The sequence below is a fragment of the Quercus lobata genome, chromosome 10, assembly GCF_001633185.2.
Source record: "Quercus lobata isolate SW786 chromosome 10, ValleyOak3.0 Primary Assembly, whole genome shotgun sequence".
Classification (NCBI taxonomy): domain Eukaryota; kingdom Viridiplantae; phylum Streptophyta; class Magnoliopsida; order Fagales; family Fagaceae; genus Quercus; species Quercus lobata.
In genome coordinates, this window is record NC_044913.1 from 16,149,117 (window position 1) to 16,168,494 (window position 19,378).

The 19,378-nt window shown below is 33.5% G+C and overlaps 3 protein-coding genes across 3 annotated transcripts; 1 reads left to right on the top strand and 2 right to left on the bottom strand.

The window, feature by feature from the left end:
• The first annotated feature begins 5,354 nt into the window (after positions 1-5,354).
• On the top strand, positions 5,355-7,846 carry LOC115965560 (aldose 1-epimerase). The gene is made up of 5 exons (XM_031084804.1): positions 5,355-5,639; positions 5,765-5,814; positions 6,310-6,433; positions 6,532-6,630; positions 7,039-7,846. Exons 1-5 carry the CDS (start codon positions 5,474-5,476, stop codon positions 7,656-7,658), a joined length of 1,059 nt encoding a protein of 352 aa, XP_030940664.1. The 5' UTR covers positions 5,355-5,473; the 3' UTR covers positions 7,659-7,846.
• Positions 7,847-9,421: 1,575 nt separating this feature from the next.
• On the bottom strand, positions 9,422-10,087 carry LOC115964412 (probable E3 ubiquitin-protein ligase RHC2A). The gene has a single exon (XM_031083729.1). It carries the CDS (start codon positions 10,085-10,087, stop codon positions 9,422-9,424), a length of 666 nt encoding a protein of 221 aa, XP_030939589.1.
• Positions 10,088-12,657: 2,570 nt separating this feature from the next.
• On the bottom strand, positions 12,658-18,290 carry LOC115965925 (vacuolar protein sorting-associated protein 29). Its single transcript, XM_031085241.1, has 4 exons — positions 18,163-18,290; positions 17,821-17,993; positions 14,282-14,419; positions 12,658-13,159 (listed from the first exon to the last, which is right to left on the bottom strand). The coding sequence occupies exons 2-4, from the start codon at positions 17,950-17,952 to the stop codon at positions 12,863-12,865; spliced, it is 567 nt and encodes a 188-aa protein (XP_030941101.1). The 5' UTR covers positions 17,953-17,993; positions 18,163-18,290; the 3' UTR covers positions 12,658-12,862.
• Positions 18,291-19,378: the final 1,088 nt, after the last annotated feature.

Here is a 19,378-nt window from a genome sequence, read left to right on the forward strand (position 1 = left end):
TTCAGCATTTAGTAACCCTGTATTTAGGTGGGTTGTGTTGTAAGGGTAGTGAGTGAGATAGAGTGTTGAATGCTCAAGAGTGTGCAAGAAAACAGAGACTCGCGGCTGGATCTCGTGGATGACTTGCGGCTACAAGCCGCCAGATGTAGCACACGAGTCAAGCATGCCAGAAGGTGAACAGTCATGCTAGCTAGAGCATTACAGAACAAAACAGGACAACTGGTCATACGGTTATCTCGCGACTCAGTCAAGTCGCAAGGCCAAGCTGCGAGCCAGCCCTGTTTTGAAAAACCTGACGTTTCACATTCCTCTCTCACCCTAGTATATATCCCCCTTATACCCACAAAAGAAAGAGAGCTTCCAGAGAGAAACTCTAGAGTAAAACAAGATTGATTCACCTACAATCTATACATTAGAATCTCTTCAAATTCCTCAACTCTCTTCCTCTCCATTGTCAAACCCTTGAGAGGCATTTTACCAAAATCTTGTTCTCACCATATTCATTACTGTGAGAGGGCTGTTTGGTGTTCTGAGAAGTAGTTAGGAAGGAACCAATCTACATTAGTTGATGCTATGGTCTAGTAGCGGAATCCGGGAAGTTAGAAAAGAAAAAAGTTCGGCGCAACCTCGTTGGAGCAAGAAGTTTGGAGGGTTTAGGTGCACTGGGTAGATTAGGCTTGGAGGGTTTATTGCTGTCCATGTATCCCAACTACATTTTCTAGTGGATTGTTTACCGCTTGGAGGGCGGCGGAGAGGTTTTACGCTGAGGGCTTCGGTTTCCTCTTCTATAACACATCGTGTGTTGTCTTTGTGTTTGCATCTTCCTTCCCTTTTTATCTTTGCCTTTTATTATCTGCTGTGGGTTGTGATTTTAATTTGGCTTAGATTGTTTTTCCAATTCTATATTATAGTTTTTGTTCATTTTCCGCACACTAGTTGTTTGATATAAAACTTGAATTGGTTAATTTATAAATTGGGGGTCTAAACGTTCAATGGTGTTTTTACACTATTTGAACTTTCAAATTCCTCCATATAAAACTTCTACTCACACTTGTATATTCAACATTGGAAGGGATATTTGAACCCTTGATGTTTGGGAGATATTAAAAAGTGCCAACCAATTGAGTTATAAGACTCTTGGCCTGTTATTTCAATATGTAATTTTTTTACTATTTCTATTAACGTTGTTTTGCTCTTCCTCTACATTTTTTTTTCTTGTTCTATGAACTTGAATCAACTCACTCTTTCTCATTTTTACATTAATCGCTTTCCTCTAAACATTAGCAAATCATAAAAAGTGACTCTCCTTCATCTTTTCATCAATAAGGGTATGTTGTGAACATTGTGAAATAATCTATGTATGCAAGGCTAAAGAATAAAGAAGAGAAAATAGTACACAATGAAATTTACGTAGTTCGGCAATAAGCCTACGTCCATGAGAGGTGATAGAATAAAGTTTCACTATAGTTTTGGAAATTACAACAATAGCTTGAAGACACTTTTACACAAACCCAAATCTCAAATACATCCTTGGTTCTCTCACAAATATATAGAGAAAACCTATTGTATTTAGACAAAAGTTTTAGGACACTCTAGCTTCCTATCTATGGCGCACACAGAGAGAAGAAGCTGATTCTCTTTGCTATCTCACATAGGAGCTCTTGTCTACTCCAACTCTTCACTAGGGCTAATGTGGCGCAACTGATGACGTCAGTGGACCGAGTTTTGGCGTGTGGAAGCGCGTGAAGAGGATTGGTGACATGTGGTGGCACGTGATATTAACGCCGAGAATTGTAGCAGCGCGTGGAGGTGCGTGAAAGGTCCAATGAAGACGATATTTTCATAGAAAGGCAAATCGAAGGGATTACTTTCTGATGGTGCAATCTGTGGTCTGATCGGAGAAGCGAAAGTGGTGGTGGCAGCAAGGTAGTGGTCTTTGATGTACTGGAGTCGCGGCGGCACACCAAAGGATTAGAGCAGTGGCTCTAATATAATGTTAGAAATACTAAATAATTGTATTGTATTTCTCAAATGAAAGAATATACATAAGTGTCTTTATATATGAGGCATATGAGTGCAGTACAAGTAAGAGTGTAGTACAAGAATGTGTACTATACAAGTAATCTAGTTGGGCCTAAAGCTCACAACACTATACACGTTAACACATACAAATCCAATAGCTCCACCAACCATTTCCATGGTTTTGATAATTAAGAAATATCAAATTACATTGTTTTGATCTTATGGAATAACAACTCAACTCTTCAAAGAAAAGTTTCAAAATCAAAAACATAATTGTCTATGCTGCGATTACTTGAGCCCTATTAAGGATTCTACTGATACTAATCATCATACTAGTTTGAGTTCAAATACAAGAGATAGAGATAAAAACATATCCAGCAACCAAACCAAATAAAAGTCCCAAGTCTGTAGAAGTTTATCCTTAGTGATAAGATAATCAAGTTGTATCTTAGGTGATGAGGTTGTTTGCAAATCAATGAACATTTAAAAAAGATTAAAAAAATCAAGTAAGTAAAATTGGAACACAAGATACAAAGTACCTAAACTAAAAATAATTAGAAGTTCTTTTCAAGAAATTTGTGGTCTTGTTGTAGTTGTCTGATCCTATTTGTAGCTACTGCTATGAATATTTTTGCTTGAACATTTTGTTAAAAAGGATGAGGAAAGTGATAGGTTTTATTTAGGGAAGAAAAAAACTAACCAAAATAAGAAAAGTATAGAAAGATGGAGATGGTGGAAATATACAAGGAATTGCATAGAAAAAGGAATTACAATGAAAAATGAAAAACTTAATAAGGAGAGAGAAAAAGAGACACAAGAAGCATTTAATAAGGAGAGAAATAATGCGAATGCTATTAATTTGGTAAATATGTAATGATATAATAATGGATAACAATTTTTTATTTTTAACCATTCAATCTTTTAGGAATCTACAACTTAAAAATGGTGTAACTCCACAAGTGTAACTTGAATCTCTCTCTCTCTCTCTCTCTCTCTCTCTCTCTCTCTCTCTCTCTCTTTATATATATATACATACATATATATATATATATATATATATCAAAACACCAAAAACAATAAAATTATATATTTGTAAAAATAAAGAGATAGAAATTACTTTTAGAAATTGTTTTATTTTTAAGGAGAACTAATTATGCTACAATAAAATTGAGTAAATAAATTATACATTATACCGTATCTCAAAATAATTATTTATTTTCATGTATCGCGTTGATCTGCAACTAGTGTAATATAATAGTTGTCTTATATATGTGATGATATTATCTAGGCTAAAATGCAAAGTATACTCTCTAAGTTTGACTGAAATTTATCTTAATTCTCAAACTTGACTTTCATTCAATTAAATTTTCTAAATTTCAAAGTTATCAATTTAGGCCTTTTGTCCAATTTCGTTAGAAAAATTGCCATTAAATATGAACTTAACTAATGAAAAAAGGTTTTTTGAAAAAAAATTTCACATAAAAATCTATAATATATTTTTGTTAATTTTATAAATTTTTTTTCATGTGAAAATAATTTTTTTAATGGAAATTTTTTAACAAAATTGGATAGAAGGCCTAAATTGAATAAATTTGAAACTTAGAAAACTTAATTGAATGAAAATAAAGTTAGAGAACTGGAATGAATTTCACCTAAATTTAGATGGTACAATTTGCATTTTAGTCTATTATCTAATATAAAGTTATGTGTGTGTGTGATATGTCGATGATAATACTAAACAAAAAGCAAGGGTAACAAAATAAAAATAATGTTGTATAAGCCATAAGGTCATCAACAATTTTTTTTTTTTTTAATAGGAAGGTCTTCAACAAATGTTATGCAGTGAGTTTGGCATTTAAAGAAAAAATAAATAAAATAATGTGGTTTTTGTTGTGTTAAATTAATTGAAGACAATGAAGAGTTTAATAGGGGAATGAATGAGATGCATTAACATAATCTCAAATCCAACTAAAAATGAGTTATATCTTCTATATTTCCTTTATGAGTGATACTAACAAGTGCCTTTAGGGTAATGGTTAACAATCAATGTTAGGAAAGTTTTAACACGGCTTTTATGGAAAATGAAAAAAGCTGTCAAAACATTAATTGTTTTTTTTTTTTCCCATAAAAACTTTCTTTAAATAAATTGTTAACTAATGTCCCAAGGATATCTGTTAATATTTCCCTTCCTTTATATATATAATTTTTTTTCTTAGAGGAGGTTATTGATTAAGAGAGGAATGGCCCTTAAAAAAAAAAAAAAAATTTAAAAGAGTTTTTTTATTTATTTTATTTTATTAAATGAGTTATATCTTCCTTTTTTTTTGGTAAACCAATGAGTTATATCTTCAAAGCTGCAACTCCACGTTTTCCTTTATTCACAATGGCTGTAATTTATGAAGATTATAGGGTCCCTATATTTAGCGGATTCCTTGTCTGACCAAATCAAACTTGGAAGTAGGAACTACCTACTTTAACCAAATTGATAAAGTCAAACTATCACACGACACCTCAATTTAACCAAAATATACTTCTTTGTTTCTTTTTTTTTTTTATCCAAAATATACTAGTACTATTTAATTTGTTATTTAATTATTTATATCAATAAAAAGATCTGTGATTTAAATCACGCTTACACCAAAATCTAAAAAATGTTATGATATGGATTAAAATACTAAAAATACACCACAAAGATGTGTGGGTGACTTTCTACACATGCATACATTAAAAACCGAATATTATCCTAATATCCTATCCTATAAAAGAAAAATTAGTATCATGATGTATATTAAATTAATGATGAATAAATATTGATAAATAATAATTCCACGTGCCACCACAAAATTTGTTCATGTACTTCACAATTTCCAACTCTCACGGATAAACATAAGTTTTAGATAAATGATATGTCCATAATATTTTCACAATATTTTTACAACAAATCCTAAGTGACAGGTTGTTAATGATTGTTATTATTGGGACAAAAAAGAAATCTTAGTGTTAGGTTCAAATTTAAACTAATAACAATTAACCACCTATGACTTATTGTAAAAATATTGTAGACGTAGCACTTCTCTAAATTTTATAGGTTGTAATAATTTTAATCTCTCTCTCTATTTTTCTACTACAGCCTTGCAAGTTTACTCTTTCCTAATCCATCAACATTATCTTGTAAAAATAGGAAATGAAGAAAAAAGAAAAAGAGAAGGAAAAAAATAGTCAATGAGTAGTGCTAGGCTGCAAGTATCCTAGAATTCTGGTAACTAATTAACTCTCTTAGGATAAATCCTTATCTAGAGGCCTATTATTATAACCATTTGTAGTTTTGTACCAGAATTCAATATCTTCTTCCTCTTCTCTTTGCTATATAAATCCTCACTTCTCAGCTTCTGTTGTCAAAAATTGTTATACCAATTGTTTTAACAATTTTTTTAATATTTATTTACCAACAATGGGTACGGTAACTTTTTCTTGTGTCTTTGTTGTGTTGGCCTTTTTATTGGCTAATGTTAATGGTGTTGAAGTCGGATTTTATGAATTGAAGAGGGGAGATTTCTCTGTGAAGCTTACCAACTATGGTGCAGTTATTAACTCTGTTATTCTCCCTGATAGAAATGGTGTGTAATTGTTCTTTCCTCTCTCTCTCTTTTGGCTTTATAACCTTTATGATTTTGTTTTGTTATGCACTATTATTTTTTAACTCTGTTATCTAAATCAATGTTATTTTGATTTATTTTATCAGGGAAACTAGATGATGTTGTTCTTGGATTCGATTCTGTTGATGGCTACAAGGTGGGACTTATCCAACTTCCTTTATTTCCCTCTACCATCAATTTATTAGTTGAAAACAGCAATAGAATGAGACTTTTGCTTGCGATGATAGATTTTATTATTTTAATACCAAAGTTATTTAAATATATATAGGTATTTGGTTAAAAAGAGAGTGAAAAATATCATACTTTATGTGAAACTAGTAAACTAGAATCATAGGAAACTAGTAAACTAGAATCATAGGAAGATTCTTGATTTAATCTGTTTGAAATTCTTAATATTGGGAGATGGGCCCCCTAGAGAGGATCATACAATCTAAAATAATGATAATCTAAACTTTTTGTGGCTAAGAATTATCAAAAATTAGAATGCTAGCCCCGTCAAGAGCCTTGTAATTCAATTGACACTATCCAAATATTTTCAACGGACACATCTCCTCCCCCAAATATTGAACTATCCACCAAAAAAAAAATTTGCTAGCCTCTAAGGATAAAAAGTTTCTAATGATATCTGCAGAACGATACAACCTACTTTGGAGCCGTTGTTGGACGAGTTGCTAACAGAATTGGAGGAGCTAAATTTACTTTGAATGGCACCACTTATAATTTGGTTGCCAATGAAGGAAAGAACATACTCCATGGTATATTCATCATATCCTTGTATTTATTGTCTAGTCTATAAATCCTATCTGGAATGTAATAAGTTTCTGATATTTGAAATAATTATGTTGGATATCAGGTGGTCCTAAAGGATATGGTGATGTTATATGGTCTGTATTGACTTACAAACCGGATAGTCACATTACATTCACCTATGAAAGTTCTGATGGTGAAGAGGGTAATATATCTTTATCTCTTCTCTCTTTTTCTTATTCTTAATTTTTTTTATTTTTTTTATCCTCTATATTTTTGATATTTACTAAAGCTTTATGGATTAAATTGTTACTATCAAAACTATATTGGATAAACTTTTTTTTTTCAAACAGCTCTCTAACTTGTCACTTATAAGACCATCAAGTGTATTAAATGATAGTAAAATTTATTAAAACATATAGATAAGCCACATGACTTTATAGTAGGCCATGTGACTAAAAATACACATGAATAGTCTTTTGAGTTGTCACATAATGGGTTTGAGGAAAATTCATCTGAAAATTCTGTCCAAACTGTAAAATGAAGCATGAAAATGGCCTGACTGTTACATTCTTAACTCACCACTGCTGGGATTTGTGTTGAATTTATGCAGGCTTTCCTGGTGCCCTTTCTGTCGCAGTGACATACATGCTCATTGAAACAAACAAATTAGGTGTGAAATTTGAAGCCAAGGCTCACAACAAGGCCACACCAGTGAATTTAGCCCAGCATGCTTACTGGAATCTCGGCGGCCACAATAGTGGTGATATCCTCTCACACGAACTCCAGATTTTCGGATCCCATATAACACCAGTTGATGAAGAACTCATCCCCACTGGTGAATTGACCCCCGTCAAAGGAACACCATTTGATTTCCTCGAACTCCATAAGATTGGTGACAGGATAAATGAGCTACCTAAAGGATATGACATTAACTATGCCTTAGATGGTAACAGTACTGCGCACTTTAGGAGGGCTGCAGAGGTGTATGATAGTGTATCTGGAAGAAGACTGCAGCTGTGGACTAGTGCACCCGGAGTGCAGCTTTACACTGGTAACTTGGTGCATGATGTGAAGGGTAAAGGTGGTTACATTTATAAGGAGCATGCTGCACTTTGCTTGGAGACACAAGGGTTCCCTGACTCTGTGAATCACCCTAACTTCCCTTCACAGATTGTCAACCCCGGAGAGACCTATAAGCATATTATGGTCTATCGGTTCACAGCTCACTAGAACTTCTAAACATTCAAGGGAAATTTTTTTGAATGTTTTGCTCAGGTTCTTCATTTTTTGTGATGTTTTCCATAACAAAAATTGTGCAGATATTTTGACATATATTCTTATTGTGGATGTCCTTAAGAATTAGTCTTGTTTAATTCATGAATGAACTCTGCATAATTGTGCAACATGCACTATTGAAACCGAGTCTAATTTTGTTCAATTCTCATCTCATACCATTTTTTTTTTAATTAATCATGTGGATTTGAGGTTCTTGCTTACTCAAGAAGCCATCTGAACATGGCTCTGTTTTGTTTTCTTCCGGTAGGTTGAGCTATCAAACAACTTTGTATAATCATTAATTATTTAGAACGCTCTAGTGGTTGGTGGCTAAAAACAACTAAAGATCACAAGGATCCACAGGTTCTGTGGATGTTAGTGTTGGGTCACAATCTAGTATTACATGATTTGAGTACTTCAACAAAAAAATTTAATACAATACCAAAAAGTTTTGACTAATATTATCATGCCAGTATCTCAACCCAATCAGAAAGTAAATCAATGATTCAGTCATGCCAATATCTTGTTATGCACTTCTATTACTTCAATTTCTATTCTTTGGTGGACAATAAATACATTACTACTTTAACAAGGAGTACAAATTATTTCATTACAAAGATAGATTTTCATTCTATTCTGTCCCACACTAAAGACTAGCCTTCCTTCTTCACCAAGAGGAATTTGCAAGTCTTAATCAAAGAAAATTTTCCATGAACAAGATAATCATAATTTCCATAGCTAAAGCCATTCTTGCGTGCTTATATCAAAATAATGGTAAACTTTTACCAAACATAATTTTCTCTCAAAAAACTCCACCGGGACTCACCAATTTAATCATGTGTCTTATGTGAATTACAAAATTCAACAAAAAATATAATCAAATCCCAAAAAATATTTTGATTAATAATGTCAATATCTCAGGCCAATAAGAAGATAAAGAACAAATTCATCCTTGATTTGTACACCAAAAAAAAAACCAAAATTTGTCATCTTTCTTTTTGCACCAACTCCCCAGCAAAAATCTTTTTCTCTTAGTTTCACACTCAATTGTCTCTCTCTTCTGAGGGGATATTTGAGCCAAAGCCATAGGAAATACATTAATTTTATGAAAAATGAATATAAATTATCTCTTTAACAATTTCTCAACAGTTAGATTAGTTGAATCAATGATTGTTCCCTTGATTGGCAATATTTCTAGGTTAGGGAACTTGATGACAAAAAAGGTACAATAATTAAAATAGAAACGAATTATAACTTGTCTTGCATCAACCGTTACCCAAATTGATTCTATCACCACTCACCAGTCTAATTGTGACACCAAATTAACTGGTACAACTAATTCTGTTCAAGTATATTATATGATTATATCATATAATAAGTGGTGGTGAGTAGTGATGTGAATGCCCTGGCACCTAACGAAAGCTAAAGTTGCTTGTGGACCAATTTAAGCCCCTACATTATTAGCTTTTCAAACAGAAACACCAAAACCATGGAATAATAATTTTCCTCCAAAACAGTATGGGAGAAAGGTAAAATATAAAGAATTAATAGAAAACTTATTAATTATAACAAACCAAAAAAAAAAACTTGGCAACTACATTTAGCTTGAACTGGCAGAAAAATTTTCTACTTTTTACAGATTCAAACTCTTTCTTTTCTTGAAAAGTATGAGGATTCTACATTCAAAAGGATGGAAAAAGAAACAAATTTCTTGCTAATTAGACACATTCAACTGGCATGTGAAACCGACATAATGGACAGAGGTTACTCTGCTTAAGCCAACTCACAATACAATCTTCATGGTAGACATGAGAGCAAGGCAAACGAGTAGCTTCAAACCCCATCAAAATATCTTCCATACATATAACGCATTGTGTTTCAAAATCTTCAACTTTAACCTTCTCCAATTTCTCAACCAATGATTTTCTTCCACAAACCGAGCTTGTATTCACCCAGGTACCCATGGATTCCCATAAAGCCTCAGAAAGTTCAAGTTCTTGATCAAAGCCTTGTATAACAGTAAGAACCACCATCATTGGAATAGTCTTGCGGTGCATGTTGTCAGCCTCACAAGCAAGTTCACGAGCAACAGTTGAAATCTTTTGTATCGTTGATGGCTGAATATTGAAGGGCACGTCCATCTGAGAAAGCTTATTGGACAAGATGAACCATGAGTTTTGGTTCATTATCAATAGGTCACGTTGCATAGTGAATGATTTGTATTTGGTGGGGCTTGTGGCAATCTGGCCTTGTACATCAATTGATTCAAAATTGGCGTACAATTCAATTAAGAACTCAGGGTATGGTGAACAACTTTCGGGTTCAATGTAGTTTTCGGGTTGCCATGCCTCGCATCTATGGTGGAAAATTGTGGTGCTAGACATCTTGAAGAAAGGAGAAGAAAAAACCAGAGAGCAAGAGAGTGCAAGAGATATTAAAGATGACCAGAGGCTAATAGAGACTCTTAAAAGTCTGAGAGAGGTTTTTTTCTTTTTGTGTGTGTGTATGAGTAGGAGTAGTTTTGAAGATAAAGAATTTCAGTTCTATTTGGAGTAGGAGCTGCTTTGAAGATATAGACTTTGAGTCGGTTTGTGACCGTTATATAACTGCTAATAGATTTTGATGTCCTTGCGGCTACTCTTTCTTTTTAATCAGATCTTTGATTCTAACCAGGATTACGAGTTCCTTTCTTGGGATTCTGTTTCCTATTACTTGATTTTTGTTAGTTGACTATGTTAAGATGCTAAATTGTTTAAAATATTCAAGAAAACATTTTTATCATAATTTGTATAATGTATATGTTAGAATTTACTTTGGGTTCAAGTTACACTCGGTGTGAAGCAATGTTACATTATCTAATAACTTGTTATTGAATTCATATTTTGAAAATCCAACCATTGAATTACATGTTCTATATGTTCTTAACATACATGCCAATTTTCATGTCAATCAGATGTAATTTACCATTCGATCTATAAACTCATCTTTTATGCATTATTTTAAATTACAAAAACTTGAATTTAAATAATTGATTGATGACATGGCTATTGATCTTTGATTATCTTTAAATTTTGTAAGTATAGAGAATATACGATGATAATATAATCCAACGGTGGATTTATCAAAATTCACATCTAATTAATATATATATATATATATATATATATATATATAGTTGAGTTCAAGTTATACCTAGTGTAATTATAAGTAATGTTACATTACCTAAAAATTTTTTATTATAATAATAATTGAAAAACTCACATCGTTGGATTATGCATACCAAGTCTTGTGTCCAGTGGCGAAGCTAGGAATTTGGGTCGAAGGGCAAGATTAAAAGTAAAAAATTAATCAATATTAATAACAAAATAAATAAACAACTATATCCTAATGTAATTGTCATATATAATCTAACGTAAAATGTAAAGTTTAATTTATTTTTTCACACCTAGCTTAAAAGTAGTTTGTTTAAATTATATATATACTTTTTTTTTCTTTTTCTTTTTTTTTTAGAATTCTATTATGCTTCTAACTCCTATTCTGCAAAGTAGTGGGTTTTTTTTTTTTTTAATCATTACTAGGTGGGACCCATTATTTTTATATAAGAGTTGTAATAGGTGTGTAACTCTATTAGCATTAGGGGTAAGAAAAGCTGTTGTGATAATTGAAAAAAAGTCAGACAAGCTAGTATACAGTAAATAGAAAAGTTCTTTGCCCTTTGTGTAGGGGGGAAAAAAAAGACATTTCAGTTCAATATACTAGTATTATTAGAGAAAATTTTAAGAGTTCGGGGGTACTTCCCCCCCCCCTCACCCCCCTCCTTCCCTCCCTCCCTCCCTCGACACCCCCTTCTCCCTGCCCCTACTTGTATCAATCGGATGTCATTTACTACTTAATCTAGAAACTCATTTTTTATGCACAATTTTAAATACAAAAACTTAATATTTAAACACATGATAGATGACATTGTTATCGATCTCTAATTATCATGAAATTTTGTATGTAGAGTATAAGAAGAGAATCTTAACTAATAGTGGATATATTAAAATTTGCATCCAATAAAGAATTACCGAGTGATGTAAACATTGCTTAAAATTACACCAAGTGTAACTTGAACTCAATGTGATGGACTAGATGGACTAAAGTGGATCGAAATGGACTAAAGTGGACCAGATGGACTAAACTAGACCGAATAGACCAAAGTGGACCGAACCGGACTAAAGTGGGCCAAAATAGACCAAAATGCTACAGTAATATGACTCAACAGGAGCGTAGCACTAATAAATGTTATACTTCAATTTTTAGATATTATATAGATATAGAGGAGAAATTACAAAAATAAATTTACAAAATATGTGTTAAATGTCTCTGTCTTTAAATTTGAGTCTAATTTATTTTTGAGGTTTAGATGGTTATTAACAGTCGTGGTGGGTCATGTGTCACATTTTCCTCTATCTCTTGAAACCCCTTTCCAATGTCATTTCCTCCTTGCTCCTTGTGTTTTAACTCCTTATTTAAACTCATATCTCATTGTAATTATTGCACTAACCCACTCTTTATTGGTCAATATAACTCGGTTTTGAATTAATAGGAAAACTTAATATACTGCATCTAAGGTATTCCTACTTAAGTTTTACCCTAATTTTTAAAAAGAGAAAGCATGAACTTTGCAAATATGGATTATTTATAGTAACCATGTCTCAAAACATACCAACATAAAACACATGACAGGTTGAATATAAAACTTTTACTTTTGAAAGGAGGAATCACAATAAAGCCTTCATGATTATGTCTGTACAATTTTTTTCAAGGAGAACATGAAAAATGGTATAAGGTTGGAGCAAATACCCAGTCACAAAATGTTCAGCTTCACTTTCTGTGGCCTATAGATATAAAACCAAAAGAAGCCTCACAATTTGTTCATGAACGGATCACAAAAATCAAAGAGTATAGCAGCTTATGCAAAATGGGCAATACTAATAAAAAGGTAAATATTTCCACTATCATACAGAAACAAATAATGTGATCACCATATATCACAAACAGATTGGATTTTCAGAAATCCCAAGAAAGTTTTGTGGCAAAAAAGAAAATTAAAAAAAAAAAAAAAGGGAAGAGGAAGCTGAAAGAAAAGGTCTAAATAACTAAAACATAAATTGTTTTCAATGACTTGCAGTGGTTGTCTTCTTAAAATCAATCTTGTCAACCTTAACCTCTCCATCAATGAGTTCATAAACATAGACCACAACTCGTAGGCCATCGATGTCCATGAGGACAAAGCTAGGGTTAACATCATAGGTGATGCTGCTGTAGGCACCAGTTGCAGACCCTGGGTTTATGACAACACCTCCTTCATGCTTATAAGCCGTAAACTGATGAGTGTGACCTGTTACAAGAATGTCTACATCCAACTGCCTCTGGAGCATGGCCAGTGAGTCTAGGTCACCCCAAGGAATAACCTTCAGATAAATCAAATCAAATTATAAAGTGATCACTACCAGCTGAAATTTGAGGACATTTCCAAATGCATTCAACTAATTCTCAACTTATCCTCCACAACAGATTTTAAATTTCAGCCTTTGGAACATATGCTGGTCAACTTAATACAAAAAGAGGCATACATACACAAAATCAAGTTATACTTGTTGTAACTCTGTCAATATTACACCACTTAATTACTTTTTATTGGATTAATATTTTAAAAATCCCCCAATTTGACTATATGCTTTGTTTGATCTTAACAGGCATGCTAAATTTTGTGTTAATCAGATGGTATTGTAATCCAATCCATTATCTCTAAATAGTATTATTTTAAAGTACACAAAATATATAAACATTTTATAGATGGGATAGTTTTTGATCTTTGATCATCTCAATAATTTGCAAGCAAGAAGGGTGACAATATAATCCAATGGTGGATTTGCTAAAAAAACATATCAAATAGAAAAGTACTAAGTGGTGTGACTTGAAAGTTGAAACCATCCCTATAACATACATACATACAGACACACACACACACACACACACACATATATAGAGAGAGAGAGAGAGTAGTCTGAATTTCGCAATAGGATTTGCAACTGAATACTGGGCTGGGCCACCTCGAATGGTGTGAGCCATATGCAGGGAATGCACGTATGGTTTTAGGGAGATCTGGTAGATAAATGTTAGGAATCTAAACATCATGGAAGGGCATTTGATTTCTTCATTGTAGATATCAGCATGTTTAATCCATTCACCACAACCAAGATCAGCCAGATATAGAAACAATTGTTGTGGTGCTGCAAAGAGGTCACTGATGAAAGATCTACCCCCCAAATTTTCTTTCCCCCTTTTCTCCTCATAAGAAAGTGGGTGCCAGTCACTAAACTTCTGCCAATTATACCCCCTTCAGTGTAAACATTCTTGTGATTTGGTTTCAATTTAACAAGAAGCTCATTAAAAAGAAATCAATAATGCTTTAAGGTCAAGAAAGATTACCGTAAATAAATGAATTCATGTCAATTAACTAAACATTCTTTGAGAAAATTAAGAAATACAAATAAAATTTTTAAAACACTGAAGGACAAGGGGAACCAAACCTGATGACCATGACATAGTCCCAGCTTAAACTGCCCAATAGTCAGTGTCTTGGTCTCTGGATAGCGCATCTCTTCATCGTATTCACCTCTAGTAATATGCAAGTCAGGACAAAGAGTCTTCAAGTAGTCATGAACTTCCTGGAAATATCATAGGAAAATTATGAGCCACTGCCCAATTATAGATAACACAGGTATAAAAAAAAGTACAGGCAAGATGACTTTTAATTCACATGCCCTATAGTTAGCTGGTTTGAATAAATAAAGCAGAGCAGTTGCAGAAATATATGGATTAATACTTAAGCAGGATGAAGAGTAGGTCATGGGTTCAAAATCCCAATGGATGCATGTGAAACTTACCAATAAAAATAAATAAATAAAAAATTAAAAAGCAACAGATGTTTGAGAAAATCTACAAATCAGGGCCACAATTCAAGTTTTCGCCAACCATGACTAGAAGGGAAGAAGAGAAATAACATATGCTACAAAAAACAAGTCAAGTGAGCATGAGTCAGAATTCACAAAGTACCCAAAAATAGATAAAACTAAGAGTACTCTAACTATAATAACTTATTAATAATTCAAGGCTGCGGTTCACAGATGCCTTTAGGGCATTTGTTAATGTACCATTTAAGAAAATTTTAATACCACTTTTATGAAAAATATAAAAAGTTGTAAAAAAAAAAAAATCAGTTACTTTTTTCTTTTCCCATAAAATTCTTCTAAAAATATTTCCTAAACCAATTCCCTTAGGGCATCCAATAACTTTTCCCATAATTCAATAATTACAATGAGAGAGGGGTGATTTGAACCCTAGATGTCTCCATTAGAAACCCAAGAGGCTAAGAAGCACGGACATTGGACACAAGCATGGATATGGATATGGGTACAGGTACAACATGGCGACACAACATTTTTTGAAAAACTAGGACACGGGTACAGCAAGACACACTTATTAAATAATTATTTAATATATTTTTATTTATATTTTCTACATATTGTTAATTTTCATATAATGTTAATTATATATCAATTTAAGAGCAATAATGGATAATAAAGTGATTTCATGACTATTAAAGGATGTTTAGAAATTAGAATACAAACCAAGAATAAGAATATTTATTAATCTTCAAATGCCCTGTTACTATTATTTTTATTAACATATGCACTGTTACTATTAGAGCATGAATATCCTTGTTTTTTGAAAGGGTATTTGATTCCTCTTGTTCCCATGTCCCTCCTGTGTCCTAGCCATGTCCCACAAATTTTTTTTTTTTTTTTTTTTTTTAAAGGACATGGTTGGGACACACCTAGGACACACATGCAGAACTGCCCTAGGTGTGTCCTGTGTTTGACATGGATATGGAACACAAAAATGAAGTGTCTATGCTTCAAAGCTAGGAGGTGCCAACTAGTTGAGCTATAGGGCTCTTGACCTGACTATGATAATTTATTAGTCCTAATCAATCACATCTAGAAACAAAATTCATAGTTCATATGGTAAAATGGTTTATAACTAAGGATTCTAGGTTGGTAGACCGCAAACGCAAATGATGTACCCTGTGTTTATGCACAGCATGCATAGAGAGAGAATCTGAATCCACTATGAAGAAAATGAAGCAATAAGTTAAAATTCAAAACTAGACTTGCAGATATTTGAACCCCATAGCCAACTAGATGCTACACTGACACCTTCCAGAATATTTCAATCAGTTCAACTGGAGTGTTATGTTATAAGAGGCAGAAGAACACCTATTCCCTGAAACGAATGCCACTTGATAAACCAGAAAGCGCATAACACTTAATTGCAAACTCTTTTGAATCCCAAACAAAGTTGTGTTAGATACTTTAAATTTCAAATTCGTCTTTGGATATTTTAAACCTTAGAAGTTCCAAATGTCAAAGAACCTTGGACGCAAAAAAATAGAGGCCAAGACTGCAAGCTAAAAGAGTAGGAAAGTTGTTAACAAAAGGATATTATTATTTTTATTTGTAATTTACACATGCACGGATGCACCACAGGGGTCTTAAACCTACAATCTCAGCCTCCATCTTGTTCTAATAATAAGAGGAGATGTCATTTGAGCTAGAGTTTATTGGCTAACAAAAGAATAATAGACTTCAAGATATTAAAAAAAGGCTGAATATTTGGAATAAAATATTAACCCATCCAGGGAAAATTGCCATCAACCGGTAGGAAGAAATTCTAGAGATTGGCAAAAGTGAACACCAGGTTACAATATAAACTGGACAGCTCTAAAAGTCTGTTGTTTAATTTGCAAGGTCCAATACATAATCTACATGCTATTACTTAATATGTCTTGCAAAAAGAGATCTACAGGTGAATTGATTGAAAATGAAAAAATCATTTTTAGGGTAAGTGATTGAAACTGAAGAGCACAATCAATTGTTAAGGGGGGAAAAGTTGTATATCCCACAATTAAGGTTGATATAGACTTATCAAAAAAAAAAAAAACAATTAAGGTTAATATAGACTTTATTGGAAAACATGAGATGCACAAACATCAGCCAAAACATAGCGAGAGATTAAGGTAGGTGGAAAGAAGAATTTTCAAATTTCATGTTTCCGACATCCGTAAGTGATTCATAGACAGAGTTTCAGGCTATCTCACAAAAGCTTGAGTTAGACACTTTATCTTATGTAGCATTTGAAACAGACAAGCCACTGCCGTAATAGCAAAGCATCCCCTGCCCACCCAATCCCTCATCATTTAAGGCCATTAACAGCAATTCTAACGCTGCCCTAAATTAAATAACTGTTGGAAAAACATATACAGATACATCTACATACCAACAAGAAGCACAAAGCACCCACTAAAGTTACAAGTAGCAACTCTACTACTTCCACAGGACATCAAAACACCCTCTGACTATACCCATCAAGCATACCTTCACAAGTTAACAAAATTCCAGAAAGGACTATGTAGCTTATAACTCTTACAGAAAATCATACCATCCATCTAGCTCCCTTGGATTATAGAACATAACTTTGGGCCTAACTATTCCCAAAAAAAAAAAAACTAAGTCAACTAGTTACATTAGCCTCAATTGAGCAAACCCATTTGTTTTCCAAGCCTTTTATTTATTCTCCCCCCCCCCCCCCCCCAAACATTCTCAGTAAACAAACAGAAAAACCCAACCCAGGGAAAAACTTAACTAAACAACCCATACCAGCAAATTATAAGACAAACCCAGAAAGGAAATAGCATGATCAAAGAAATTGAACATACTTTGATGCAAAGATTTCCAGGGCAACATAACTTTGAGCCTAACTATTCAAAAAAAAAAAAAAAAAACCTAAGTCAACTAGTTACATTAGCCTCAATTGAGTAAACCCATTTGTTTTCCAAGACCCCCATTAAACAAAAGTCTTTTCTTTTATTCACCCCAACATTTTCTCAGCAAACAAACAGAAAAACCCAGCACAGGAAAAAAAAAAAAAACTTACTAAACAACCCATAACAGCAAATTATAAGACAAACCCAGAAAGGAAATAACATGATCAAGGAAATTAAACATACTTTGATGCAAAGATTTCCAGGGCAAATGACGTGCTGGATCTTGCCAGGTACAAGCATGGACTTGAACTTAGCAGGCAAATCAGGTGCCCTATGGGGTACGTGCAAATCCCCCAAGGCCAACACCAAAACCATCCTCTAATCTCCAAAAAACTCAAAAAACCCACCTGGGAAATCTGCCAAAAAGTCCAAGAATTTCAGTCATTCTAGCACATTAATAATTCAAACGCAATATTACCCAAAAACAAAAATTTACACACAAAAAAAAGGTGCTTGATTAGATAAAGAAACTAAGATGGATCCAAAAAATAGTTACGGGTCAGAGGAGGAGCTAGAGATCATTACCAGTGAGATTGACCAATTTGCATAGGCCTCCTTGAAAATTTTCGTTGTGTTAAATTTGTTGGGGGTGAGAAAAACGAAGTCGTTTTGTGAATGGTTATAGAGTGCAGCCAAGTCTGAAACAGAGCAAGCTGCCACGTCCCGTTATAACATCTCCAGTTCTCTCATGTTTTTACACCAAGGAAAGACACGTGGCAAGCAACAAATCCTACGGTTAGAAAAATCACACGTCAAATGCCACTTTTTTGTCTGTCCTTATTCTTCGCATCTTTCCCCAACATCCCTACCTGAGCATTAGATGTGTCCAGATTGGCAGATCGGAACTTGATGGCAATGGGTTTGGAGTAAAACTGTGGGTTTCACAGCTAAGATTGGCATAGCAAAACAAGAAACCATGGATGTTTGGATTGACACGGTGGGTTTCATGGCTATGCCGCTATGAGCATCGAGGCTCGTTCTGGTGGAGGCGTGTGAAATTGAGGTCCTCCGGCGACATCGGGTTTGATATGGATTTCTGGCCGTGGGAGTTCCGATGGGTTGTGGGTTTGGCATGAGACTTCTGAATATGCTTTGAAAGCTGTGAAAGAATCAGTCATGGAAGCTTTGAAAGCTTCCTCTCCTTCTTCAAAGCTTTGAAAGCAGCCATGATGTTCTTTTCTAATCTTTTATTCCTTAATTTTTTTTTATTCACTTATCCAATTAATTGGCTCTTCTCTTCACATTCAAATCACAATTAATAAAACCCAAATCAAAGACCCAATTCATTGTTCTGTTCTCCAACAAAAGTTGTTCCATCAAACTTTGAAGCTCTTGAAAGAGTTCTTGAGCATCCTAGATACGGGTCTGGAGTGGCTGAACATTTTGTGATAGTGGAAACCATCAAAATATGATTTTGCAGGATCATTTATCGTAACAGGTGATTGAGGTAAACCCAGAAAAATTTTATTGAAAACTGAAAAAGGGTTAAAGGGAGAGAAAATTATGTGGCTTATTTATGACCTTAGGATTTGTTGCTTGCCACGTGTCTTTCATTGGTGTAAAAACATGAGAAAATTGGAGATATTATAATGGGAGGGGAGCCCGCCCCCTAATATTAAATAAACAACAAAAATAAGTAAATAAATAACCATGTTTAGTAACAAAATTGGTAATAGTTTTAGGGTCCGTTTGGATGGAGAAGTGGAAAAGTGGGAAGGTGGAAAATATTTAGTTTTTCCTT